We start from the raw sequence: 27642 nt of genomic DNA, 5'->3' as shown, positions 1-27642 counted from the left end.
CCCTTGTTCGTGCTCCTTCAGAGCTCTGTGAGTGGCATCTGCAGCACTCTTCACGTTTTTATTTTGAGACAGGGTTTCATGGAATCCAAGCTGGCCTCTAACTTGAGTTTGAAGATGACCTTAAACTTCTGATCCCTTTGCCTCTACTTCTCTTTTGCTAAGATCATAGACATGCACCTGGTTTGTGTTGGGCTTTGGAAGGAACCTCAAGGCTCAGGCATACTAAGCAAGCATTTTATCAACTGAGCCATATCCCGAGCCCCACATTTTGACCCCGTCCCGCCCCGCCCCGCCCCCTCTGTATAACCTTGGCTGTCCTGAAAGTGGCACCTGGAACCCAAGAGACCCCCCTGCTTCTACCTCCCAAGTGCAGGGATTAAAAGGTGTGTGCCACCACAGCATAACTACTCTTTTTTCCACTCCTAAGGCACTCAATTAACCCACATCCGTATTTTCCTTCAGCATAATTCTTTTCTTAATCTGTACCATTGTCCAGATAAGTACTGAATACCTTCCCTGTGTTACAGGTGAAGAACTTGAGGCAAGGTAGGGTAGCTTCCAAACAAAGGTGAAGCTTGAGCATTCTGGAAGGACGAGTGAATCCAAAATGAAGTGAATCCATCACTCCCACAAGAAGGAAGAACAGGTGCAGAGACAGGAAGGTGTGAAACCAGCTGGGGATTACCAAAATCAATCATTTAGCAAAAGGAAGCCGATGATCATTGATTGAGTCTTGTGAAATAACGACAATAGCCACAACAATTAATATTTACTATACTCACCACGTCAAGTGTACCCAGCATTACAACTGCATCCTAATTCCAACTCCTCTTGACAGGCAGGCAAATTCTACTGCTGTCCAAACTTAATAGAGAAGGAAACCAAAGCTCTGAGAGGTTAAGTTGCCCAAAGCAACCCAGGTTAAGCAGTTTTCAAAAGCAGACTCGTACGTAATTGGAGCATATAAACTCCAAAAGAGTTCTCCCTTCAGAAGACAATACTCTCTCTTTTTTTTTTTTTTTTTTGATTTCGCAGTTCTAAACCCCATCCAAATCTTTCCAGCATCCAGCCTAAGCCCAGCCAAGTCTTTGGTTGTTTGGAACAAAGATGCAGAGAGTGCTGTCAAACGTTAGTTCAGGGGGGTCAACAGAGAAGGTGGGGGGTCGGGAGTGGAAATTTAGGCGCCCGGGGCGTACTGTGTAAGAAGTGTATCTGGGGACCAACAGGCGAGTCACGTGTGAGTGAAACTCGACCTAAGGGGAGGGGAAGGGGAGGGAACCCCCGCCCCCACCTTGGGGCGCTGCTCTGGACGCCTGTAAATACAACTATCAACTCGACAGATCGTGTAGTCCATGCGCCGGCTTCCCGGCTTCAGGGATCTGTGGCGCCTGGACGGTTCCTAGGTCAACCGCTTCTTTCGAGGGCGCAGACGAGGTGAGACCAGCGGGCTCCGAGGCCCCCTGGGCCTGGCACGCCCGAAGACCCCCGCGTGGATGCGATTTGGGATTGGGATCGTGGGTCTCCGGCGATCCCGAGTGTGGAACCACCGCGGAGGCTCTGTGTTACCCCGGGTGTCAACGGCGGCGGGAGGCAAGTTTGCCGGAGACAGGTGAGCAGCTGGCGCCATTCAAAGTTACCCAGCCACTCTTGCAGGTCCGTTACCAGAGACCCCGGGCACATTGTTCCCTCTCCCCGAACCCTCCATTCTTTTAGTCCACTCTGTTTAGAGCCACAATTGTCACTGTGAGAAGGGACCTCGGAGATCACTGAATCGAACGCCCCATTTTACAGATGAGGTGATGGGCCACCCCCTGGAGAAAGAGCTAGTGCGTCCTTCCCCTTCGTCTTTCTTGCTTGCTCTTCCCTGTCTGTGCCGGCTCCGCTTGCCTGGGTCTCGCCTCCCTTGTTGGAGGTGGTGACCGCGGCCCGGGCGAGCTCCGGTTTCTTCGTTCCCTTTGGTAAACACACCCGCCCGCCAGCCACCCCATCCTCCGCCGCTGTCCTTATAAAGTCTGCAGGCACAGGACTTCCTGCCGGAGCCCGAGCCCTCTCCCGGGGACTGGGGGGCTGGCGGGTTCCCAGGCGCGCGGCTGAGTGAGGGGTGCGCGGGGGCGCCACGGGGCCCGCCCAGGGTCTCCCTCCACGTGGCAGCTTTGGGATTGGCCCAGGAGACCGGAGGGACGCGCCGGCTGCGGCGAGCGGGAGGAGTTTTTCTACCCGGGCCCTGCAGAGGAGGAGTAGAATGAAAGGCGTAACAAGAATAGAGGGTCTCGGGCTAGCCCCAGACTTCCCTTTCCGCCTTCAGCCCGCCTCTGAAAGTCCGATCTGGCGCCAGAGGCTGGCGAGCCGTGGGTCAGCGGTGGCTACAGAGCACGGTCCGCCTCTTGCTGACTTTGGGAACTTGGGGTTTGGCTCCAGGAGCGGGCTCTGTGCGCCCTGGCCCGGCAACGCGCCAGGAAGTTGCTTCTCGCAGACCCGACCTTTCTAGTTTCTGATAGTGCCCTGCGGGCCAGTGGCGCGTTCGTCCCTGGCACCGCCAGAGCGCGCGGAGCCAGCTCCGCAGCCCCGGGCTCTATGGGACCTCCATGAGGGTTCCATATCGGGTTGGCTCCAGGGGTCTCGGGGGCCACCATGATGGAGTACCCTTCTCAAGGGCCACTAGGAAGCCCTTCTTCTCTCAGCGCTCTGTTTCTCTGCAGAGTCTCGGCCACCATGGCCCCCACGCTGAAGCAGGCGTACGGCAGGCGCTGGTGGATGGCTTGCACCGCTGTGTTGGAGAACCTCTTCTTCTCCGCGGTGCTCCTGGGCTGGGCCTCCCTGCTGATCATGCTCAAGAAGGAAGGCTTCTATTCCAGTCTATGCCCAGGTATATCCGAGAAGGGTTTGGGGTTGGGGGTGAGGACCGCGAGGGACGGTAGAAGGAGGAGGTAAGAAGTTGGAAAACAAGGACAGGTGGTCAGGTGGAGACAAAGCAGAGCTGCCCAAGACTGGAACACTTGGGCAAAGGGGAATCAGACAGCCTCACTTCTTCACCTCTTCAAACTTAATGTGCCCACTCTCTCAAGATTCTCGCATTCAGTGGTCACTGAATGCCAGTGTCCTGATGGGAATCCAAGTCCTGAGACTGCCGTTGACAACCTCCAGTCTAGAGTAGTATGTAGATTCTTAGAAGTGCTGTACCTACCTGGATAAGCGTTAAACTTTTGCATGCTAGCAAGCATTGAGCTACATCACCAACACACAAGGGAGTTCTTACAAGATCAAGCAGAGACACACAAACTGGAGTATGAATATGAAGGACCTGCACTCTTAGCCTTTCAGTTTTACAAATAACCATTTGCATAAAGTTAACAGCCCCATTTCCTCTAGAATGGATATTGGTGGAGGGTTTCTGTTTTCAGTGTCAATTTGGTCTTGTGGAGTGGGAATCCTAAACGCGTTGAGAACAGTAACTACAGCAAAGCCTACCTGTCTGCATCTCTCTCTCTCTCTCTCTCTCTCTCTCTCTCTCTCTCTCTCTCTCTCTCTCTCTGTGTGTGTGTGTGTGGGGGGGGGGCACCTCACTTGGTGGCTGGGACATGGTGGATATTTTTCTGGAAAGGGGAGTGCTGCACTTAGCGAAGTGGTGTGGGTTGCACTTTGGTGTCTCCCTCTGTCTCCTTTCCCAACTCCATGTTGTGGAGCAAGCAAGGAAGGAATCCCAGATTCCTCCTCATTTAACCAGTGAGTTTCCCTACAAATAGAGCATCCATTACCTAAGGACAATAGTAATATCTGTCCGTGGGGTGGCTTTGAGACTCAACAACACTTGACAAATGTAAACGTCCTTCTGGTGTCCCCTGGTTCCACAGCTCAACCTATTGCCTTATAGCTGATACTGTGAGTGTGGAAGGACAAAAAAACCATTTCCTTGCGGGTGGAGGTGGGGAGTTCTTGATATCTATTCTTATTTGCAGCTCCAGCTATACTGTGGAAGCTGCCACACCCCTGCCAAGGTTATCTCTAAGGAAGCAAAGGGTTGCACCCAAATATGGTGCCCTGCCCATGTGTTTGGCCCCAGTTACTGAGGGCTGGGAATGGAGATGATGGAGTTAGCATCAGGCCTAGGAAGTCAGGGTAGATCCCTGAGGAAGAGGTCTGAGATGGAATGACAGGCATTCCAGGGTGGTTGAGAGGACAAAGTGAAAGAGACCATAAGGACATCCATCCACACAAGACTTCGATCCCTCTGAGGTGTCCCTGGAGACTAGAGAGCACCTTTCTTTTGTTGCCTGGCGGCCTTGATGTCTGCTATAGACCATCCAGTGGTTTCTTTCTCTCTTCACCTGGAGGTAGTAGGGTTATCTTTTCTGAAAATTAATTTACTTTGTACATTTTAGTGATGTTTGACAAATTTATGCATTCCAGTATTTATCACAACAGCCAATATTTACATATCTACCACTCCCCAAAGGGCCTCAGATTATACATGAACCCCTCATTTAAAATATATAATATTAGCCACATGGTGGTGGTGCATGCCTTTAATCCCAGCACTTGGGAGGCAGAGGTAGGCAGATCTCCTTGAGTTCAAGGCCGGCTTGGTCTACATAGTGAGTTCCAGAACAGCCAGAGCTACATAGAAAAACCATGTCTTGAAAACCCAAACCAAAACATACACTATAATAGGTTCTAGTGTATTTAGTATTGTATAGTCATCCCTGCAAATTTTAGAGCATTTACTTTATCAACCCTCTACCCATTAGCAGCATAGCCCCCCTTGTTCTTTCTCTAGGCAATCACTCGTCTGTCTGTTTTCTGTCAAAGGCTGGATATGGCAAATAACAGCTATACCTCTTGTCTTTGTGGCTGGTTCCTTTCATTTTGCATGTTTTCTAGGTTCATCCTTGTTCAACATATAAGCCTTATTTTTCATAGCTGACTAACTCTCCATCATACGCACTGACTATATTTTCTTCCTTAGTTGATAGGCATCTGGGTTACTTGCACCCTTTGGGTTGTTAATGACAACACTCCCATGTCTATGTATTTATTTTGTAGTGGGCTTACTGTGTTATGTTTTTTCAAAATGACTATCACATTTTAAATTCTCACCAGCGCTATATGAGGGGTTCCAATTTCTCCACATCCTCAGCAATGGTTGTTGTCTTTTTAATTTGCATTTCCCTAATGGCTACTGAGGTTGAATGTTTTTTCGTGTGATTTTATTGGCATGTTCTCTGGAATAACATCTATTCAGTTACATCTTCCATTTCTAAGTTGTGTTATTTGCTTGTTTATTTAAGGATTGGATCCTGGGCCTTACGCGTGCTAAACATATATACAGTCTACCACTGATCTATACTCCTAAGTCTGTCTTTTCATTATTGAAGCAAGAGTTCTTTATACTCTATAATAAGAACTTTATATAGTTTTTTTTCTTTAAGCATTTTTCCATGTGTATCCTTTTTTAATTTTGATAAAATCCTATTTGCCTATTTTATTTTATTCTGGAACTCCATCATTAAGAAACAGTTGGCTAAATTTAAGGTCACAAACAATTGCACCTGTGTTTTCTTAGTTTTGTGGTTTTTGGCTCTTACATTTAGATCCTTGATCTTACGAGGTACTGAATTGATATTTTGAGTTGCTTGAAACTGGGGTGTGTGGTTGAGCCTGGCTGTTTGTGATCACTAGTGGTAAACTGCAGAACAATATGAGACGCAAATGACGCTGTTTAACGAACAGTTGAAGAACTCAGCAAATTCGAAGCTCATTACTGAGGTTGACATTAGTACAGGCTTTGGGGTTCCTTGGTCATACTGTCTGTTTTGGCGACCTTTCCCCCCTGATGTATATACTCTGGGGTGGGACCTAATAGGGAATGGTTACTCAAAATCTAGTCAGGGCCATCTCAGTTCATGACACACTAACAAAATAACAAAACAATGCTAACAATCGTGAAATACTTGCTGTTTGTTAGGTCTTTAGATCTCATTATAAATCTGTGACACAAGTATTGTTATACCCTCATTTTGGAGGGAGAGAAACCTGCAATGAGGAGATGCTAAGCAATGCACCTAAGGTCACCCAGCTGGTAAGGAGGACAAAAAGGCTGTTGCTGAAAGCCACAGTGTTTCCCTAACAAGTGCGAAGCTGTGGGCTCCATCCTCAATACCTGGAGGTGTCTGAGGAGGGCACAGAATGAGGACTCACTTCTGTTCTGACCATCAAACTTCCTTACAGAGCCTCATGAGAATAGACTGCGTGTCTCAACCACCCCATAGCTGAGGGTTGCTCTGAAAGAAGCCAGCTGTCTTAGTTACTGTTCTATTGTTGTGAAGAGACACCATAACCAAGGCAACTTATAAAAGGAAGCATTTAATTGGGGTCTTGCTTATAGCTTAAGAGGGTGACTCCATGGCCGTCATGGCGGGGAGCATGGCAGCAGACAGGCATGGCACTGGAGCAGTAGCTGAGGTTCACATCTGATCCACAAGCAGGAGGCAGATAGAGTCACACTGGGTATGGCATGGGCTTTTGCAGCCTCAAAGCCCACCCCAAGTGGCCCACCTCCTAATCCTTCCGAAGCAGTTCTACCAACTGGGAACCAAACCTTCAAATACCATTCTCATTCAAAGCACTACATCGTAATGCAAAATGCATTCAGTCCAACTTCAAAAGTCCCCATGGTCTGTAGAAGTCTCAATACTTAGTCTTTTTTGACTTAAGGCAATCTCTTAACTGTAACCCCAGTAAAATCAAAAAGCAGATTACGTCCTTTAACGTATAATGGTCCAGAGTGTATATTACCATTCCAAAAAAGAGGAAAGGGGCATGGTGAGGAAATACTGGACCAAAGCAAGACTGAAACCCAGCAGGGCAAACTGCAAACCCTGTAACTTCATGTCAGTTATCAAAGGGCTCTTCAGATCTCCCGCTTCTTCCAACTTTGTTGACTGCATCACACTTCTCTCTCTTGGGTTGGTTCCACTCCCTATTAGCAGCTCTCCTTGGCAGACATCCCGTAGCTCTGGCATTTCCCAACATCTTGGGGTCTCCAATGCAACCAGGCTTTACTTTCACAGCTTCACAAAATGGTCTCTCTGGGCCTCCATGGAGGGATTCTTCCTGTCACATGCCTTGTCTCAATGGCTTTCCTTAACTAAGGAGAAATATTCCCGAATCCCTTAACTGGTATCCTTCTTGAAGCTTGAAGCTGCCAAGTTCTGCTGCCTGCTGGGGCTGGAACCTGCCCCCCTCCTTAAATTACATTTGCTTTCAGCTTTGACTCCTTGGTGTTTTTTTAGGCACTAATCCCTCAGGCCTTTTCCCTTCACAGGCTGCAGGACTAGCTGGGTGGGGTCTCACTCTGAGGGGACCACGCCTTTTATTCCATTTAGCATCAGGCCTGTCTTTAAATTTCGTTTTTTTTTTTTGTTTGTTTTTTGAGACAGGGCTTCTCTGTGGGATGGTCCTGGCTGTCTGGGACTTTGTAGACCAGGCTGGTCTTGAACTCACTGAGATCTGCCTGGCTGTGCCTCACAAGTGCTGGGATTAAAGGTGTGCGCCACCACTGCCTGGCTGTCTTTTAACTTCTTATCTCTGATGGATCAGAGGACTTGGCTCCAACATTACATTTCCAGAGACATAGACAAGACTTTTCCAGCTAGAACTTAGTCCTTAGTATTTTGTTGGTATGCTATGTCACCATCAGGAAGACGTCATGAGGAAGCAAGGAGTAGGAAACAAAGAAAACTGAATCATTTGAAATTTGCTCTGCATATCTGGTACTCAGCCCATCCTCAGATCCAGGTGTTTCAGGTTACTGTCTCCATTTCAAAGGTGGGACAAGGCCTCAGAGAATTTCAGCAGCATAGCTAGTGAGGCCAGGATTTGACTACAGGTGTATGTTCAACCATGGTCCCATGTCCCAGGGCTTCACAGACATGACCATTTATTTATAAGCCGCCTTTGGAATTTTATCATTTCTGTGTGCCATAGTTACTGTTATTTAAAGTGTGATGTAGCCTTGGGTTTGATGTTGTATGTACATAGACACATATACATTTTTCTAACAAATACATATATTCATGCATGTTTCTAATGCACAAATAGCTAATAACTGGAACCTCAGAAGTTACTCCGTGTACTACCTAATGTCCACGTACTTTGTCAATGTACTTTGAATGTCCACGTCGTGTGTACGGCCAACTGTGATGTACCTAGGTCACCCAGCTAATGAGGAGCAAACAAGGGCTGGGCTGTAGTGGTGGTCACCTGCTTTCCTTTGATTGTCAACCAAGCAGCCTCACTCACTGAGTGCCTTCTCTTTCTCCTCCTATGTATCATCCATCTGTGAAAGTGGGCAGTTGGATGCCAAAAAGTTATTCTGCTATGACTCTCTTGGATGCAAGTTCTTTAACCAGTCACTCAGAGAGATCAGGCTTCAGGAGCTAGCTCATATTGAACTCACAAGAAGTTGATTGATTAAACTAGAAGAACTTACATATTAGTGGGCTTTGAGTGACCATTAGCAGTCTGCTGCGCTAGATCCTGTAGCAGAGTACAAATATTCCCTGGTATTAGCAGATACTTGGGAAAGTTTCCAAGCAGGCCTGTGGGACAGCTAGGATGAGTGGTGTGGCGAATCTGTACTGGCTCTGGAAATTCTTTAGAGTTTGAATTGGAGGCAACTGTAGGCTCCTGGGTGGCTGAGTGCTTTGGCTTCTGGGAGCCTTATCTGCCACGGAGGCCACTGTATTAACTTTTTAGGGTTATTGTATAGATGAAGTGAGATTTTGCTTGTATCAACTTGGCACAAAGTTTTTTTTTGTTTTTGTTTTTGTTTTTTTCTGCAGGCTAGTGGAATTATTTGAGAGAGAACTTGTCATTGATTATGAAAGACTTAAGGGCAGGGACGATGTCTAACTCGGGGCTACAGGGCCAGGGCCGGAGGATGATAATATATGAGGCAAGCAGGGCAGGTGTGAGATAGCTAGCATCTGGGACCTGTGAGATAGACATAGGCCGCTCAGGGACAGCCCTGACAAAAGAGGCCAGCACAACTAGGTTTTTCTGGCTTTATTTCCCCTTATCCTCCTCCTCCTCTTTTTCCTCTTCTTCCTCTTCCTCCTCTTCCTCCTCTCTCTCTCTCTCTCTCTCTCTCTCTCTCTCTCTCTCTCTCTCTCCCTCCCTCTCTTTTTACTATGTTGTGCAGGGTGGCCCTGAACTCCTCTGCTCAAGCAATCTTGTCTCAGCCTCCTGAGTAGCTGGGACTATGGCTGCATATACCTTGTCTAGCTGAGGTACCAAATTTCCAATGAACTAGAAATCTGGATTTTTATTTAACATGGCACTCAACTCAAGTTACTGGCAGTCTAGCAAAACAGGGTAGAAAGAGACTCAATGGTGGTCACCTATTTGTGGCCTTTGGTCTGACTTGTCCTTCTGTTTCTTTCTTAAAACTCACTGCTCCAAGCTGAGTGGTGGTGGCACACGCCTTTAATCCCAGCACTGAGAAGCAGAGGCTGGCGGATCTCTGTGAGTTCGAGACCAGCCTGGTCTACAAGAACTAGTTCCAGGGCATCCTCCAAAAAGCCACAGAGAAACCCTGTCTTGAAAAACCAAATCAAACCAAACCAAAACAAAAACAAAAAAACCACTCTTCCAACACAATGGTGGTTGGTGTACAGCAAATGTCCAGTAATCAGGTGTAGAATAAACCAACTTGGGCAAACAAACCCAGAGGAGACATGGATGGTGGTCATAAAGATAGCAGGGTTATTGTGACCCTCAAAGGCTGAATGGTCTAACTCCCTAGGTGCTTCCTCCAGGTGCCTTAGCCCTTTCCCTAGCCTCCCATTATAGTTGGTACTGCCCAGGGCACTTCCTTTTCTGGTGGCCTGCTCTTATAATCTGACAGATCTTTATGTTCTTTTTATGTTGATACACAGATCTCATTACCTTGTGCTACCTGTAGGTCCTTTGGCAGCTTGAGGTTACTTGAAGTCAGGGTCAAGGGGCCACCCTCTTTCCCAGTACCCAGGCACAACCATATTCCTCTGTTCTCTTTGCAGAACTCACCACTTTTGTATTTTTAGTTAATGATTCTGCAGAATCTCACACATAGCTTAGGCTGGTCTGGAACTCACTGTGTAGCTCAGGCTGACTGCAAGGCAATCCTCCTGTGTCAACCTTCTAAGGGCTGGGATTCCATCTCTGGGTCACTCACTACAAACAGCCCACTTCCCTCTTTAAATTCCCATCCGTTTGTGACTATCATGAGCCTTTGCACAGCTTCCACTCTTAGGGTGCGATCCTGTGGGGCTGTGCTCAGCCCCACTGCCAGCTATTTCAAGAGCTCTGGAATGTGCCTCAGCCCTGTCTCCTGGGCCAGGAACTGTGCAGAACTCTCTTCACTGTCTCCAGCTGCGGCTGCTCACTCTCAGCCCTTGTTAATAGGCAAGGGGCCCAAGGCACAGACTGAGGGAGTTTCCCTGGCCATGACTCCATAGCTAGTCAGGTTGGGGAGGTAATGGAGACCCTGATTGGCCTGGCTCCTAGGTAATGCCCTGTTTTCCCCTGGCAGCACTACCCAGAAGCAATTTAGAGGCAGCCACCTCATGGCTCGGTGCACAGAGTTAAGTAAAGTCACCCTCTGTCCCCTTTACGGGCCCTTTGCTTTGGCTTGTCCAATCTCCCCAAGTTCACAGCTGAAGGGGCCTGGAAGGGAGCACTTTGGTGTCATTGTGTGGGGTGTGGGATGTTTTATTAATGGACTCTTGGGGGCTTGATGTGGCTTACAGGGTCTGTGCCAAGCAGTGCCTGGAATATAGTTAAATGCTAAACAGTACTAGCTGTTATAATCAGAATGTCATTTATTTCGGCTTCTTCTACTTTTTCCGTACATTCTTGTTGCATACATTAAAGAACCAGCCACTGATTTTGCTTCTTGATTTGGAGTGCCCCCCCCCAGTACTCTCTGGTGACTGTTATAACTTGGTACATACTTTGATGTCTGTTTTGTCAACTGAGCTAGCTAAAGCCTCCGATTGAGAATATGTGTGACTTTCTCAGGGCCAAATGCTAACTGCTATCACTCTTGAGCTCTTTCCCACCTCAGACAGAGCATATAGGGCTCTACATGACCTCCAGGAACACCTGGTTGGTTCAAATCAGAAGCCTGAATTGGAAGGCAGGACTACTGCCAGGCTGTTTTCCTGTTTCTGTTGTATGTGCTGAGCCCTCCCATTCCCTCCTCAGCTGAGAACAGGACCAATACCACCCAAGAAGAACAGCACCAGTGGCCAAGCTGTGACCAGCAGGACAAGATGCTCAACCTGGGTTTCACCATTGGCTCCTTCCTGCTGAGTGCTACCACACTGCCTCTGGGGATTCTCATGGATCGCTTTGGGCCCCGGCCCCTGCGCTTGGTGGGCAGGTGAGGTGGCTGGATTGTGGGGAGATTCAGGGCCAGGAAGATGATCGGGGGAAGGAGAGGCTAACAAATTATTCCCCTTTTCTGTGTCCTTACAGTGCCTGCTTTGCTGCGTCCTGCACTCTCATGGCTTTGGCCTCTCGGGACACTAAAGGTGACCTGGTCTGCCCTCATGAGCCTTCTCTAGAATGGGTGGGATGAAGGCGGACTTTGACCCCGGCTCCTGCCTGTGGACTCTTATGGCTCCACAAATACCCTCATCTGCCCTCTTCTCTCTCTTCCCAGTTCTGTCTCCATTGATATTCCTGGCACTGTCCTTGAATGGGTTTGCTGGCATCTGCCTCACGTTTACCTCACTTACTGTGAGTATGATGGACATGTCCTGGCAGACATCCAGACACCTGGGAGTGGGTGGGGTTAGACGTGAGTGAACCTGGGGCTGGAGAGGTGGCTCAGGAGTTAAGAGCATTTGCTGTTCTTCCAGAGGACCAGAGTTTGGTTGCCAGGCCTCAAGTCCTACAGTTCACAACTGCCTCTAACTCGAGCACCAGAGAAACTGACTCCCTCTTCTGGCCTTCAAGGGGACCGCACACATGGCACACACAGCTACACTCATATACATAAATAAAAATAACGGTAGACTCGGACGAGAGGATGATGAGTAGTCGAGAACAAGGGCCTGAGTGTGAAACTGTGCAGGTGGGAGCTAACGGTAGGCATAGAGCTGTGCGTGGGTGAGACTTTGTGTGTGTACTGAGCCTGCTCTGTTCCTGCGCGGAGCCTACAGTACAAACAGGACTATGTCCTCATCTCCCAGAAGCTTCCATATGGGCACTAGGCAGGGGTGGAACAGAAGACCCAATAAGCAAGCAAACTCATAAATCATGTCAGCAGCCATAACTACTGGGGAGAAAACTTAACTGGGTGAAGTGGTCCTGAGGGTGATGGAGCAGCTCAGCCACGTGGACCTTTTGCCACATTAGAGGGGTGTGTGTGTGAAAGGACTTGAGTGGAAAATGCGTTTGTGAAGATGTACCCGTGTGAATTAACCGATAGTTAACTATTTTTGACCCACAAAACTAACCTTTCCTTGTGACTCAACCTATTACCTATCCGTGTGGGTTTGTTTTAGTGTATATGGTTATGTATGTCTGTGGGTATTCGGGTTAAAAGTTTAGCAGGGTGGGGGTGGGAAGGGAAAGTTCCCGTTGGACCATTTCTGGTTGTTTATCTCTGATGTGGCCAAACTGGATGTTTTGGCCGAGTTTCTCATCCCAGCAGCTGCCTTTCACTGCAGCTGGGGACATTTCACAACTTTTAAGGAAGCTGATCCCTTCCGATCCACCCCTCTGCACAGCAACCCCTTCCCGCTGTGCAAATTGGCTCAGGTCTCTAAATCTCTTCTGGGGCTGGAGCAGGAGGCTTGACCTGGACCCTGCCCTGGGTAGTGGAGGGGATTGGAGGGCCAGCCAGTCTGGGCTCTTCTGCGGTCATCGCCTCATCTCCAGCCAATGATACGGCCTGGCGCCTGCCCCGCCCCGCCCCACCACTTGTTAGCTCTGCCCCTGACCTTTTGCTGTTTCAGACCGCCAGTAGGCGCTAACTATGGCCATTATGCTACCTCCTGGGCGATCCTATGGTCAGCTCCCGCAGTGCTATGCTGAGACAGAACCTTTTTTAACCCTTCAGGGACAGGGATCTAAGTCCTGGAATCTTTCCCTGGTGTCCTTGTCAGGGTGCATGGCAGATAGAGGAGGGCGCTAGTGAAACCTCTGTTCTAATGGGAGTATGCTTGGCCTCGCCTAACTGTATTCCCTTGGGGTTCAAGGACAGCTCTCTTCTCCGTTTAAATACTTTACTTCTCATCCCTCTTTGAGGTCCCTTGACTGAGCCTCTATTCTTATGGTCTTCGTATGTCATTTAAGGTCCTATCCAGCTATGTTATCTCCTAGCCCTGGAGGACAGTGGGATTAAGGAATAGATACACAGAGGGTTTACTTAGCCTTCTCTTTCTCTGAGGGCCAGGCACACTGTTAGTGAGCCGAACATATGACCATCGTTAATTCATTGCTGGTGGGTATTCTGGGCCTGTTTGGACATCAGAACTACTCTGAATCACCCTTACCTTCCTGGTCTTTCCATAATTTATCCTGGTTAGGCAGAACCTGTGGGCTGTGGTATTTGGGCTCCACGAGAGGATTACAGGTCACCTTTGTGTTACAGTGTCATCCACAGACACAGCCGTGAAGGGGCCAGAACAGGGAGGAGGTCTTTAAGGCTGTGAACTTGAGGGCCCTTCTTTCCTTCACAGCTTCAGTTTTCTGTTTTAGACATGAGTTGGACTGCATCGTGTTTCTTTTTAAAATTCTTTTAAATTTATTTATGTCACATGTATGCTTTGACTTCATGTATGTCAGGGCATCAAGTGCATACCTGGTGCCCCGTAGAGGCCAGAAGAGGCGTTCAGATCCCCTGGAACTGAAATTATAGACGGTCGTGAGCAACCGTGTGGGTGCTGAGAATTGAACCTTAGTGAGCTCTCCTGCCCCTAGATCAGGATTTCTTAACACCTGTTCAGGGGGTTATCCAGAGGTGTCACTGAATAAAGGGGCTCCATGATCAAAACCCCTCGGGCCATCCTGGGATGAGTCAAAGTTAAAATTTCTCTTCAGGGATATTTCTGGAACCCTTTAAGGTGTCCAGATACATTGGAAGTATGTTAGAGGGGTCACAATGGATGCACTCCCCAGTGTGCACCTTCCCATGGGACTTTTCTGTGGGTCACCTGGATTTCACTTTGAGAAACACCAGGCTGGAGCCTTTGAGCTTTCTTATAGAGCGCTAAGAGAGGGGAGCGTATTACCAGCTCACAAGAGTTGCTCTTCTCCCTCAGCTGCCCAACATGTTCGGGAACTTGCGCTCCACTTTCATGGCCCTCATGATTGGTTCCTATGCGTCTTCTGCCATCACGTTCCCTGGGATCAAGGTATGGATCCTTTGGTAGGGCTAGGTTGTCTTTTTTCACTGTGTGTGAGCGCCCGCATGTGCGTGCGTGCGTGCGTGCGTGCGTGCGTGCGTGCGTGCGTGCGTGCGTGCGTGCGTGTGTGTGTGTGTGTGTGTGTGTGTGTGTGTGTTATAGTTAGATTCACCCATGCTTGTGCATGTGGCAGCTAGAGGTTGATATGGGGTCTTCTCTTGCTCTCTGGCTTATTTCTTAGGACAGAATTTCTCACTGAACAAAGTGTTTACGGTTTCAGCTAGACTAGCCAGCCAGTAAGCCCAATGGGATCTGTGTGTTTCCACACCTAGTCCACACTGGGTTGCAGATGTGTGCTGCTACACTCTGCTGGGGGTCCAAGCTTTACCTACCTACTGTTTCCCTAGTCCCCTGGGCTGTCTTTTTGCCCTGACACTGGACAGGGTAGGGTGAGTGGTGCTTTTAAAGTCAGATGGCCAGATGTTTGGGCTGTATCTCCCTGCCAGAGAGGCTGAGTAACTTGGTGTAAGTTCACAAAGCAAGTCTATGCCAGAGTGGATCCTAGTCAGGCCAGCCTGGTGGGCCTGGGGAACCGCAGGCCTGAGCTTTAAGCTTGGGGCCAGCTGGAGGACTCTGCTTCTTCTCCATGGAATAATCCAAGCACTGTTTCCACTAGTCCTGCCATTGTTCTTCAGAGTTGACTTGAGGAGTTACTTTGTTAGTTTTGTGCAAGTTTTTGTTTGCCTTCTCTAAAGGAGCTTGGAGTGGGTAAGCTTGAGGAATCCTATGTGACCTCTACATGCTTAAAAAGGGTGCCGTCTATTGAAGCTTTGTCTTGGCCCCAGAAGGAAGAGCCCAAGGCCTAAGTTCCTAGAAGAGTGGATGTTTCTCTTCACAGTGACCAGAGCTCTCAGTAGGAGGTTGTCAGGGAGGACAGCTGGTGACAGTTCTCTTATCAGAGGAGCTGTCATGCTTGCACTAGATCCAGTCAACCTCTTTGTTCTGGGGCTAGAAACTTGCCGGCTTACCCCACCTCCCGGCAGCAGGTGCACCTGTGTGTACTTGGGAGCTGTGAGATAAGGCTTCTCAGGTTGGATTTGCCTCTAGTGAGGAAATGGGACAGCTAAACCTAGAGCATTAATTTCCATGTGCATATGATATGAAACATCTTTTGTGTAAAAAATAAGCATTTTTAAGGAGTCATGGGCAAAAATTGGCATTCCTTTCCAAGGTAGCAGTTGAGGTTTTCTAGGCATGTTGAGAGAGTGGCAGGCACCTTCAGTGCTTTGGAAGAATGACTCCACACTCTTTTCGTGGAGCTTGGGTAAAGGAAGGGATGGAGCGGCAGGCTTTCTGGGTCTGACTTTTAATTTCTGGCTTTGTTTTCTCCACCTGCAAACTGGGTATAAGGAATGGGATGGAAGAGACCTCAGAGGCCCCAGTCCTCCAAGGGTTCTGCCTTTGTGGGGCCTGAGCAAGCTGGCTTCCTCCATGGCCTATCCTTCCCCAACAGCTGATCTACGATGCTGGAGTATCCTTCATGGTCATCATGTTCACTTGGTCTGGCCTGGCCTGTCTTATCTTTCTGAACTGTGCTCTCAACTGGCCTGCAGAAGCCTTTCCTGCCCCTGAGGAAGTTGATTACACGTGAGTGGCTGGGAGAGGAGGTTGGAGTGTGAAGCGGACCCCTGCCCCCTGCCTCCTGCCCCCCCCCGCCCCCTGCAGTAGAGGGTTGAGGCCAGGGTTCTGTCAATGATGTCATTGACAGAATCAGCTTTGACCTTAGAGCTGGATTTGGAATTCAGTTTTGCAAATGGCTTCAGACTTCCCAGATCAGCTTTTTCACCTAAGCCACCTGCTCACAGGTGTTTTTTTTAAACTAGTAGCGCTGGCACATAGTAGGTAATCATCATGTGCTTTATTATTAATGGTAATATTTTCTCTGGCTTTGGAGGAGAAGGTCAGAGTTGGAGACTCCACACCACCCCTGAAATAGTGCTAAATGTCACAGGGGAACCAAACAATAAGCTGCCAAGCTGCCAGGTTAGCATACTGCTTTTAGTGGGTGGCAACCTGCATGCTAGCCTTTTCCAACCCCTTTTCGGTTACTGAGCAACAGGAGGCAGTGCTGAAAAACCTAGAACATAAAAGGTAATAGTCACATAGCTGACATTAATTGAGTACCTACTGTATGCCATGCACTGTACTTACTCCCAAGTGGCTGTATGATGCTGTAGATGTTGTTATTAACTCTACTAATGAAAAACTGACTTGCTAAAGGTTCTAGCATCGAAAAGAGGTGAAGTTTGGATGGGACCTGGCTGAGCCAGTGTTTGAAGTTGTTATGCCACCTCCTCCATGAAAATAGGCCAAGAGAAAAACACTTAACTACCCTTCATTTACTGGGTATATGTATTAGGGGGTGCCTAAGCCAGGCTCTGAGAGAGAGAGATGGGGCAGCAATTGGAGCTTATTACTAGGTATGTCAGTGCTAGATAAAGGATTGCTCAGTACCCTTGGACAGGCTGGGATGGTGCCTAGAGGTTGAAGTTGGGCTCTGCACAGCTAGTTCTCATATGCTCTGGTCTGACTGTTGGCAGGAAGAAGATCAAATTCATTGGGTTAGCCTTGGACCACAAGATCACAGGTGACCGCTTCTACACCCATGTAACCATCGTGGGCCAGCGGCTGAGTCAAAAGGCCCCCAGCCTGGAGGAGGGGGCTGATACCTTTATTTCATCCCAGGATATCTCTGGTACTTCAGAAAAACACCGTGAAAGTGAGTGTCTGGTCAGGTTCTAGCCTGGGGAGTGGGTAGGGTGCATTCTCATCCCTCCCTGGTCTTCATAACACCCTCTGTGGATGTTGTGGATGCGGAAACCAAAGCTCAGTGAGATCTGGGAAATTCAGATTCAGGGATACCCTGCTGGATCCTCTGGGTGAGGGCAGGAGGAGCTTCCAGCACAGGGCAACTCTCCTGACCTGTGAAGCAGCTGATTCTTTGCTCCCCACTCTCCTGTAATCAATCTCCCAGCCTGTTGATTCCTGCACAGCCAAGTCAGAGAGCTTGCAGGCTGTGCCTTCCAATGTCTGGCATACTTACACCCTCTGCTGGCCATAGGAGGAGATGCACCAACCTGGAGTTCAGTTCCAGATGTACCTTAGCTCCCTCTGGGACTCAGTTACATGATTGGGAATGGAGCACAGGCTTTGGAGTAGGAAGGTGTGAGTTTGAGTCCTGTTTTCCATTGTGTGACATTATCATTGGTCCTCACCCTCGCCTTGCTCATCTCTTACACGGTCACCCAACAAGGAGGTTAGTTATGAGGGCTGGATGACTCAATGGCCAAAACAAGCTCTTCATATGGCACAAAATGGGTCCAGTCATAAGATTAATTATCCTCACTGCTCATCCTTATAGGAGGATGGTTAAGAGTAGGAGCCTGAGCCAGGTCCTCCTGCTATTTCAGCCCTGTGAGCTCAGGCAAGCCATCTAACAGTTTCCTTACCTGTAAAATGTGAGAAAGCCTGTCTCAAAGAGGGGAGAGGGGTTGCTGCAAAATTTGATTTGGCAAGGTGCACGCCTTTAATCCCAGCACTCAGGAGGCAGAGGCAGTTGGATCTCTGTGAGAGTTCGATGCCAGCCTGGTCTACAAAGCTATACAGAGTAACCCTGTCTTGAAAAGACACAAAAACAAAACAAAACAAAAAAATTGATTTGGTAAAATAAAGCTTGTCAAGTATGTGGCTCATGGCAACTGCTTCATAGATGTTGCTAACACAGGAACACGGAAAGCATTTAGAGGTCACCTGACAGTGTCCTATGGAGGCTGTCACAGAGCTTGGCAGGCTCTTGGAGGGTAATGCACCTGAACCTTTTGCCCCCGAAGAGACACGTCCCTCTCTAGAGTCACACAGCCAGTTTCTTAACCCCACCAGACCCATATAAGCGGGAAGTAGAAGGCCTTGGGGCTTGACCTCCACCCTGTGTCTCCCCAGAATCTGTCCCCTTTCGCAAGAGCCTCTTCTCTCCCATCTTCCTGTGGAGCCTCCTCACCATGGGCATGACCCAACTGCGGGTCATGTTCTACATGGCTGCCATGAACAAGATACTGGAGTTCCTTGTGACTGGTGGCCGGCAGCATGGTGAGGCGGCTTGGAAACCCTGTGGAGGGAGGTGGGGGGTGGTGAGGGATGGGATGGGACCCGAGGGTCATCTGACTCGGCATCCTTTCACCATGTCTCTTCTGTATCCACAGAGAAGAGTGAGCAGAGACAAAAGGTGGAAGAGACAGGTAGGGACATAAAGGCAGGGCCCCGGCCCGTACTCACGATGCCATGTCCCATTCCTTGGATGGAACTCATTCTCATTGGGTCAGAAGGAGGCTGTTTGAGCATTGTCTTCCTCTGCTGGGGGTGGGTGGCTGTGTCCACTGAGCTGCTGGCATCCTGACCCCACTTCTGTTCCTGCCCAGTTGAATTCTACTCCTCCATCTTTGGAGTCATGCAGCTGCTGTGTCTTCTCACCTCCCCCCTCATTGGCTACATCATGGACTGGCGTATCAAGGACTGTGTGGATGACCCAACTGAGGGCGCCCTGAGTGAGAGTGCTTCCTTTGGAGATACCAGGTGACCCACAGGCTGGCGCTAACAGGAGCCCAGACAACAGTTTTCATTTCCTCCATGTCTGCGCATATAGCATCTCACTTTGTTCTCTAAGGGGCCTTGAGAAACCACTTCCCTGTTTTACAGAGAGGGAAACAGGCTAGAGGAGGCATGGCCTGTTTGGCATAAAAAGACCTATAGTTGACAGCTGGGTGTGTGCTAGGCACTTTGCATCAATTTGTGTCCACAGCATCTCTAGCAGGTGAGCTTATGATGGCTCTCCCTTGACAGATGAAGAAGCTGAGACCTGGGTTGTACCACTAAAAAACCAGCCCGAGACCATACACCAGGCTCCCGAACCAGTGTCATAAAGTATACACTCCTCAGCTTGTCTGAGCTTGGAGACTTATGCCTGCCATCCAAACAGGAGGCTAAGGCAGAAGATTGTTGTGAGTTTGAGGCCAGCTTGGGCTACATCGTTGTACTTCACCTACTTTGGCTACACAGTGAGACAATTTTAAAACAAAGTCTAGGAAAAGAGAGGATTGGCTTATTAGATCTCTATTGCTGTGGAATGCATTGTCTTGTCTCTAAACGACAAATGTTGACTATTCCACACAGCTGCTGAGGGTAGGGAGTCTGGGAATGCCTTAGCTGGATGGATCTGACCTGGGGTTTCTCATAAGGCTGTGTTCTATTTTCCTGCCATAGCTGTGCCATCTGAAGTGTTGCCTGGGTTAGGGGGACTGCTTCTAGGTTTGATTGTATGACTAGCATGGACTTCAGAGCCTGCCAGTGTGGCCTATATCAGGGCTACTTTTGATACGGCAGATGGCTTCCTGATGGAAAGAGTTCTGAGAGCGGGAGGAGATGAAGCTCTTGTGTCTTTTATAATACAGTCTTAGTAGTGACTGCTATCACTTATGTCATAGTGTGTGGTCACACTATGTGTGGTATAGTAGAAGGCCTGGGTTATCGTGGGTATCTTTTTTTTTTTTAAGATTTTATTTATTTATTATGTATGCAGTCTTCTGCCTGCATGCCAGCAGAGGCACCAGATCTCATTCAAGGTGGTTGTGAGCCACCATGTGGTTGCTGGGAATTGAACTCAGGACCTCTGGAAGAACAGTCAGTGCTCTTAACCGCTGAGCCATCTCTCCAGCCCCTATCATGGGTATCTTGCTGGCTGAAGACTGAAATTGGATCTTGAACTCAGGACTCCTGGACTTTTTTTTTTGCCCTGAGAATGTGGGAGAAGGGGGCTAGGAGAAGAGGCATCTAAAGATGGACCCAGTGGTTTTCCTTTGTTTCCCGGACTCCAGCATTCTCTCTTTACCTTCTGTTCTTGATGTGGTAAACACATAGCCTGAGCTCATCCCAGCCTACTGTCCTTTTTCCTGAGCTGGCCCCAGAGCTCTTGGTCATGTCAAAAAGGGGGAGATTTCTGGGCAGTCATGCCAAGCTGCCCAGAGTGACACCTGCTTTTGTTCAGGCTGGTGGGGCAGTTGGTATGAGGAATTCCTTTCCACCTGCCTTCTCATCTGTGATCTGACCTCAGTGTGTATGGGACATGCTTGGGACACTTGCCCTGCCAATTCCTGGGCTTCTAGACAGTCTGCATTCTACGTGTAGGCCTGTAGATTTACCCCTTAGGTGCCCCTCAAGTTGATTCTTGTCTAGTTAGGAAGGGACCCATACTTATGGAGAAATGGCTTTCCTTTTCTTCAGGTGAGGGGTATGTGCATGCATGTTCCTCAGGTGCTGTCCATGCTGGTATTCATATGTGCATGCATGGACATATATGTGCTGGTAGAGGCCAGAGGACAACCTCGGCTGTTGTTCCTCAGATGCTGTCCATGCTGGGTTTCGTTTTTGAGATAGGTTCTCTCTTTGACCTGTAGCTTGCCCAGCAGGCTACACTGTCAGGCTTGTGAGACTCAGGGACTCACCTGTTTCCACCCACCCAGCACTGAGTTTACAGGTATATACCACTGTGTCCAGATGTATTTTCTAGACACAGTCTAGCACTCATTATAGAGATCAGGCGGGCCTTGAAATCACAGAGCTCCACCTGCTTCTGCCTCCTGAGTGCCAGGATTAAAGTGTGCACTGCGATTCTTAGCAATACCTAGATTTTTTTTAAAAAGGGCATTTAGGGATTAGAACTCAGATTCTTATGTTTGCAAGGCAAGCACTTCACTGACTAAGTCATCTCACTAGACAGAGAAATTGTTTTTTCTCTCTCTCTGTCTCTCTCTGTCTCTCTTTCTCTCTCTCTCTCTCTCTCTCTGTCTCTGTCTCTCTTGTTTGTTTTTCTAGAAAGGGTTTCTCTGGTTTTGGAGGCTGTCCTGGAATTAGCTCTTGTAGACCAATGCTGGTCTCGAACTCACAGAGATCCACATGTCTTTTTCTCCCGTGTGCTGGGATTAAAGGCATGAGCCACCGCCGGGCAGTGGTGGCGCATGCCTTTAATCTCAGCACTCGGGAGGCAGAAGCAGGTGGATCTCTGTGAGTTCGAGACTAGCCTGGTCTACAAGAGCTAGTTCCAGGACAGCCTCCAAAGCCACAGAGAAACCCTGTCTCGAAAAACCAAAAAAAAAAAAAAAAAAAAAAAAAAAAAAAAAAAGCATGAGCCACCAACACTGCCCGCCTGCCAGGTGAGAAATGGTTTTCTGCCTTTGTTGCTTTCAACTGCAGGCGCATCAGCAGGGGTTGAGGCCAGGTTGGTACCAAGGAGCTTCCAGGAGTTCCAGGCAGTGGCCAGTGACTAACTGTTCTTTTCAGGGATGGGACTACCACGAAGTTCACCAGACCACGCTACCGAAAGATCCAAAAGCTCACCAATGCCATCAATGCCTTCACCCTGACCAACATTCTGCTTGTGGGTTTTGGCATCACTTGCCTCATCAGTAACCTACACCTGCAGGTACCTGCTTTCCTCCCTCATCTATTTCTAAACCTTCTCCCCTGGGAATGCTCTGCTGGTGCCTCTGTTCCAGGTTTGTTTCCTGGGTTCTCCGGGAGGCGTGCCTAGTAGATTATGTTGGTGGGGGTTTGGTCAGGGTAGAACCGTGTAGATGACCCAGCAAGTCCCATGTACTTGACCTTCTGACCCCATTCTCTCTCTCTCTCTTGGGTTTCAGTTGATGGCCTTTGTCCTGCACACCATAGTTCGTGGTTTCTTCCACTCGGCCTGTGGAGGTCTCTACGCTGCAGTGTGAGTCACATGGACTATGTTGCATTCTGGGGCTTTGCCTGAATAGTTAAGGATTCTTAGACAGGGCGATTATAGAAAGCCCACCCCCTATTCACAGAAATGCCAAAGTTATGATGTCTTTCCCAAAGAAAATGGGAAGTCCTGGTCTGATGAACTTTTTGGTTCTGGGCCTGAGTTGAGGTCTCCCTCCTCAAGCCTGTCTTGTAGAGGTTTCTTAAGTGTCCCAGTGAACAATCCTGGTTCCCTTCTCTCTCCTCATTCCAACTGCAAGGCACTGTAGATTTCTCTGCAAGGATCCCATCACACAGTGCCCCTTCCCTGGAAGGTTCTGGGTGGGTGTTTGGCTACACCTTCTTGTAGCAGTCTTGGCAGAGGGCAGCCCCTCTCCTTCTGCACTGTGCCAACCAATGCCTCGCAGTTGCCTTTGTATTCTCACTGAACACTCACATCCAGGGTATCTGCAATCCTTTTGACTCCACTTTTCATACACCCCGCATCTGGTTTCCAAACCTGGACTAGCCCACTGTCGTCTCAAGCATGGATCTTTGCATATCTGCACCACCTCTAGCTGGTGCCTCCTCCGCTCTCCTGTTGGTTTGTTTTTGTTTTTTGAGACAGGGTTTCTCTGTGTAACCTTGGTTGTCCTGAAGTTTGGTCTGTAGACCAGACTGGCCATGAACTCAGAGATCCGCCTGCCTCTGCCTCCCGAGTCCTGGGACTAAAGGCATGCTCCACCACCGCCGCCTCCTCACTCTCCCTTTAACATGGTCTGGCTCACTAGTTAGGAGCTACCACTCTTGACATCACACGTGGTATGCCATCTCCTCTTGCTCCAGAGTAGGGCCAAAGTTCTCTAGAGCCTCTTTACCTTTTCCTTTTCCTTTCCCTGTCTGCCCTGTCACTCTGCTTCAGCCTCAAGAGCCAACGTGTAAGCAAACAAACCCTAAGTATGTCCCTTCCTGAGGGCCTTTGCACTTGCTGGTGTTACTGGGACACTCTTCCTCCAGGCACCTGCAAGGTTTACAGTTTTACCTTCTCAGCTTCTCCAGGGGGCATATCTAGCTGTCTTTTTGGCATGGCTGCCTCTGGCCACCTCATCTGCATTTGTGAGCCCCTGCCCCCTTCCCCCCTGCAGTTCTCCACTTGTCTATTTAGCTTTTCTCCTTAGCTCTTAGCATTAACACGCTATGCATTTATCTTGCTTATACCACCGCTACAAGATATCTATTGGGTTCATTGCTTTTTCTCCAGCACTTAGAACAGTGTCTGCCCATGGGAGGAGCTCAGTAAACATCTGTGGAAAGAATAACATGAGTAGCCCAATGAGGCTTGTCCTGTCCCTACTATCAGTGGATTAAGTGGGACACAGAGGGGTAGAGCTACTTACAATGACCGCACAGTCAGCAGGTGACTGAACTCCGCTTGCTGGTGCTGAAGTGGCATATATACCCCTGAGGGCAGGGACCAAAGGGTACATGCAGAGCTTGAATTCCTCAAGGAACATTCTTCCTGGCCAAGTAGTGTAGGGGAGGGAGCAGGATGGGTGCTGGGCTGGAGGGGGTCTTGCCTCTGACTCTTGGATGTCCCTCTGGATAGGTTCCCTTCCAATCATTTTGGGACATTGACAGGCCTTCAGTCCCTCATCAGTGCCGTGTTTGCTCTGCTGCAGCAGCTGCTCTTCATGGCCATGGTGGGACCTCTGCATGGAGACCCCTTCTGGGTGAGAGCTGGTTTAACATGGGACTCAGGGGATGCTTCCTACTGGGGAAGGGGAAAGGGCTGGTATGTGCTAGAACCTCTCTCAGCCAAGAGGTGCCATGGAGATCCCTAATGTCTGGCTGTGTGCTCATCAGAACCCTTCCCAGAGAATTAAAAGCACACACTTCCCAGCCACAGATCAGCCTCTCTTGATCGGGTTCCAGGGGTCTGCTTTGATTCTATTTTATTTTTGAAAACTTTATCATGTGTGTGGTAAGTATGTATGAGTATACTCAGACTTAAGTGTGTGTATGTACATGTATGCGGAAGCCCAAGATCGACATTGGGAGTATTCCTTAATTGCTTTGCACCTTATTCAGTGAGGCAGGGTCTCTTAGCTGAACTCAGAGCTTAATATGTAGATAGTTTAGTTAACCAGTTTTCTCCATGGAACTGGAATAACAGGTGAACCACCACTCCCACCCAACATTTATATAGATTTGGGGGATTCGAACTCTAAAGAGCTTTTTCCACTGATGTATTTGTTTTGATAAGGTCCCCGGTAAGCTGTGTACCCGCCTGGTCATAATCCTTAGGACAGCATTCAGTACCTCTCGTACCATTCTCATTGACTTGATGCAGGCATCGTTGTAGAACTCTCATCCACTTCCCTGACATTGATTTCAGCTTGTGGGGCACTCAAGCCGTGGACCCTCCTTCTGAGAGAACCGTGACAAATTACCCTCCTCTTGGCTTGCTGAGCAGTTGCTGTGCCAAGCATGCTGGCTTTTTTTTTTTCCCCTTCACTTATTCTTTGCCACAGTAGACCTGTGAAGGAGGTACTCAGATGAGATTCTTTGCTCCAAGTCACACATGAGTCATGGAGTAGGATGTGATCCAAGGGAGCTTGTGAAGGTCTCAGTCCCGGGCATGGCAAATCATCTGCGTTCCAGGCTGGCTAAATATCCATTCTGGTTCCTTTGACCAAGCCAAACAGCCTCTTCTTTGACACTCTAGAGGGGTCCTATTGGCTGGCACGAGCCAGGCTTCAGAGGCATAGGTCCCTCCACTCCGGAGAGTGCTGCATTGTGGGGCCTGACTGTCACTTCCTGGACTTCAGTGTTCTCATCTCAGCCCCTTTACCAGGTTGCTGACCATCTGAGATGCTGGTGAGAGAGTCACCGCGTCTGCTGGGTCTGACCGTATTTCTTCTGGTCCTGGACCTGGAGTACAGATGACTGCCCTGTCCTCTATGGTGGGAGTCTCAGGCAAGCCCCTGAAGAGGATGCATTCTGCTCGTCCTAATTTGACTTCCTTTGCTTCTCTTTCCATGCTCCGAAGGTGAACCTGGGCCTCCTGATTCTCTCCTTCCTGGGATTTCTGCTACCTTCCTACCTCTTCTACTACCGGTCTCGTCTCCTGAGAGAGTATGCTACCAATTTTCCAGGCCCACAGAAGGTGCTCAATGATTCCAAGGTGGCCACATAGACTCCTGAGGCCGAGGGACTCGTAGGTCAGGCAACCAAGGCTTGCTAAAGCAGAGGGAAAGCCTCAGGGGCTTTCTACCCGCGTCGTGTGCATGGAGCCAAGGGGCCGTGGATTTATAAATACTAAGAGTTCTATTTTTGTAGGGACTTGCAAAAAGGGAAACAAAACAAAAAACAGACTTTAAAAATATTCTCCAAAGCAAGCTGTCTATTAACCGAAGACAGCGCCTATTCCAGTGGTATTGGGCCATCTTGGACTGGAGGAAACCAGAGTGTGGGCTGCCCTTTCTCCACACTTGCCCTAGGAGCCTCTGTGGCACGGCCTTCTGAAGACTCCAGGGATCAGTGAGCAGACTATCCCAAGATTCTGGCTGCAGAGTGTGCACGCATCCATCCTGTGCACATGCATATGGCAACCTTTCCTACGGGAGGGACTGAGGTGCTGGCTGTCTCCGTGATTGGGTGTGGGGGCTGGAGGGCGGGTTCCCTCCCTGGTGCTGTTTCTTACAGGTCTTAGAGGAAATAAAAAGGGAAGTGAAAGTTTGGCTGCTGTGTGTCTGTGACTGGAGGGAGTGGATATTGTTTTCCCATATCTCCATCCCTCTGTCTCACCAGGCTTGGCTGGGAATTTAAGTAGGATGATTGGGGGCCTGGAGAGGTGTCTCAGTGGTTAAGAGCATTGGCTGCTCTTCCAGAGGAGCTAGGCTCAATTCCCAGCACCTACATGGCAGCTCACAACTGTCTGTAACTTCGGTTCCAGCGTATCTGACACCCTCAATACAGACATGAGTTCAGGCAAAACATCAATGCATGTAAAACTAAAACTAAATAAATAAAAACATATTCAAGAAGGATGCTTTGCATAGCTGTCTGACCACCGTCCTCTTTTCAACTGTGTACGGCTCCCCATCTGTCTTAGTTACTTTTCTGTTGTTGTGCTGACATCATGATCAAGGCAGTTTATAAGAAGGAAGGGTGTTTTGGGACTTAGAGTTTCAGAGGCCTTGACCTCCATGGCAGAGAGCATGGCAGTAGGCAGGCAAGCATGATCCTGGAGCAGTAGCCGAGAGCTCATATCTTGGGACAGCAATCAGGGGCAGAGAGAGAGCTAACTGGGGTTGGTGTGGATTTTTGAAACCTTGAAGCCTACCCGAGTGACACACTTCCTCCAGCAAGGTCACACCTCCTAACCCTTCTCCAACAGTTTCACCAACTGTGGACCAAGCCATCAAATATATAAGCCCTTGGGGCTATACATTAGTGCCTAAAGGGGGTTCTGTGTCTCTGTCTTCCAGGGTATGGGGTATATCTTGGATGTTGCCCTTTCTCCATACAAGATAGCAGGGCCAAATGCTTAGGAAAGCCAAATGTGGTGGAGCCCACCTGTAATCCCAACACTTAGAAGGCTGGGGTAGTAGGATTGCTGTGAGTTTGAACCTAGCCTGGACTACATAGTAAATTCCAGGCCAACCTGAGCTTCAGACACACACACACACACACACACACACACAGAGAGAGAGAGAGAGAGAGAGAGAGAGAGAGAGAGAGAGAGAGAGAGAGAGAGAGAGAGAATAAAGAATGACTCAAACTTTCCTGGCACCAAGGTCTGCCTGGGACCTGCTGAAAACAACTATTTGTTGCCTCCTATTTTATCTTAAAACATCAGGGAAATTTTGAGCTTTATGCTACACTGTGTTTACATTTATTTAAATATTAAAGGGATGCTTTAAAATTATTCACATTTAAAGAAAACACTGGGGCTGGAGGGATGGCTCAGGGGTTAGGAGCACTGACGGCTCTTCCAGAGGACCCCAGGTTCAATTTCTGACACCGACAATTGTCTGTAAGTCCAACATCTGACACCCTCCCACAGACATACATGCAGACAAAGCACCAATGCATCTGAAATAAAGTAAATAAATCATAAAGGACACCATCTTGAATGATGAGAGACATTCCAGGAAGATGTGACCTCAGCCCTTCACTAGTCTGTGCCCTGGGACAGAAATCCTTGTCAATTAGTCATAGACCTGCAGAGCCACTAATGCCTGCTGATGATCTGTGTCCCACACAGATCAGTTTCATCCAAGCTGGATTGGAGAGGTTAGTAGTGTGCTGCTGTGTAGTTTAGGAAAACACCAGAAAGGTTAAGGCCAAAGCCAAGTGGTACTCGGGAGGTGGGGAATAATTAGGCAAGGCCAGGTAGCAATGTGACTATAGAAGCCTACCCCAATTGCAG

General features: G+C 48.8%; 1 protein-coding gene across 1 annotated transcript; it reads left to right on the top strand.

Annotated features, from left to right (window-relative positions):
- The first annotated feature begins 1493 nt into the window (after window positions 1-1493).
- Slc43a1 (solute carrier family 43 member 1) lies at window positions 1494-25811 on the top strand. Its single transcript, XM_027422668.2, has 15 exons — window positions 1494-1609; window positions 2700-2866; window positions 11245-11422; window positions 11518-11573; window positions 11705-11781; window positions 14313-14405; window positions 15910-16043; window positions 16997-17175; window positions 18396-18542; window positions 18656-18691; window positions 18872-19025; window positions 21786-21927; window positions 22145-22218; window positions 23815-23938; window positions 25258-25811. The coding sequence occupies exons 1-15, from the start codon at window positions 1494-1496 to the stop codon at window positions 25402-25404; spliced, it is 1824 nt and encodes a 607-aa protein (XP_027278469.1). The 3' UTR covers window positions 25405-25811.
- The last annotated feature ends 1831 nt before the right edge of the window (window positions 25812-27642 follow it).

The sequence above is a fragment of the Cricetulus griseus genome, chromosome 6 (genome assembly GCF_003668045.3).
Source record: "Cricetulus griseus strain 17A/GY chromosome 6, alternate assembly CriGri-PICRH-1.0, whole genome shotgun sequence".
Classification (NCBI taxonomy): Eukaryota; Metazoa; Chordata; class Mammalia; order Rodentia; family Cricetidae; genus Cricetulus; species Cricetulus griseus.
This window is presented reverse-complemented; position numbering and strand designations above follow the sequence as displayed.

Coding starts and splice junctions, on each gene's coding strand:
- Slc43a1 (XM_027422668.2), top strand. CDS start 1,494: ATGCGATTTGGGATTGGGATCGTGGGTCTCCGGCGATCCCGAGTGTGG. Junction 17,176..18,395: donor TTCAGAAAAACACCGTGAAA/GTGAGTGTCTGG, acceptor GTGTCTCCCCAG/AATCTGTCCCCTTTCGCAAG. Junction 23,939..25,257: donor TGCATGGAGACCCCTTCTGG/GTGAGAGCTGGT, acceptor CATGCTCCGAAG/GTGAACCTGGGCCTCCTGAT.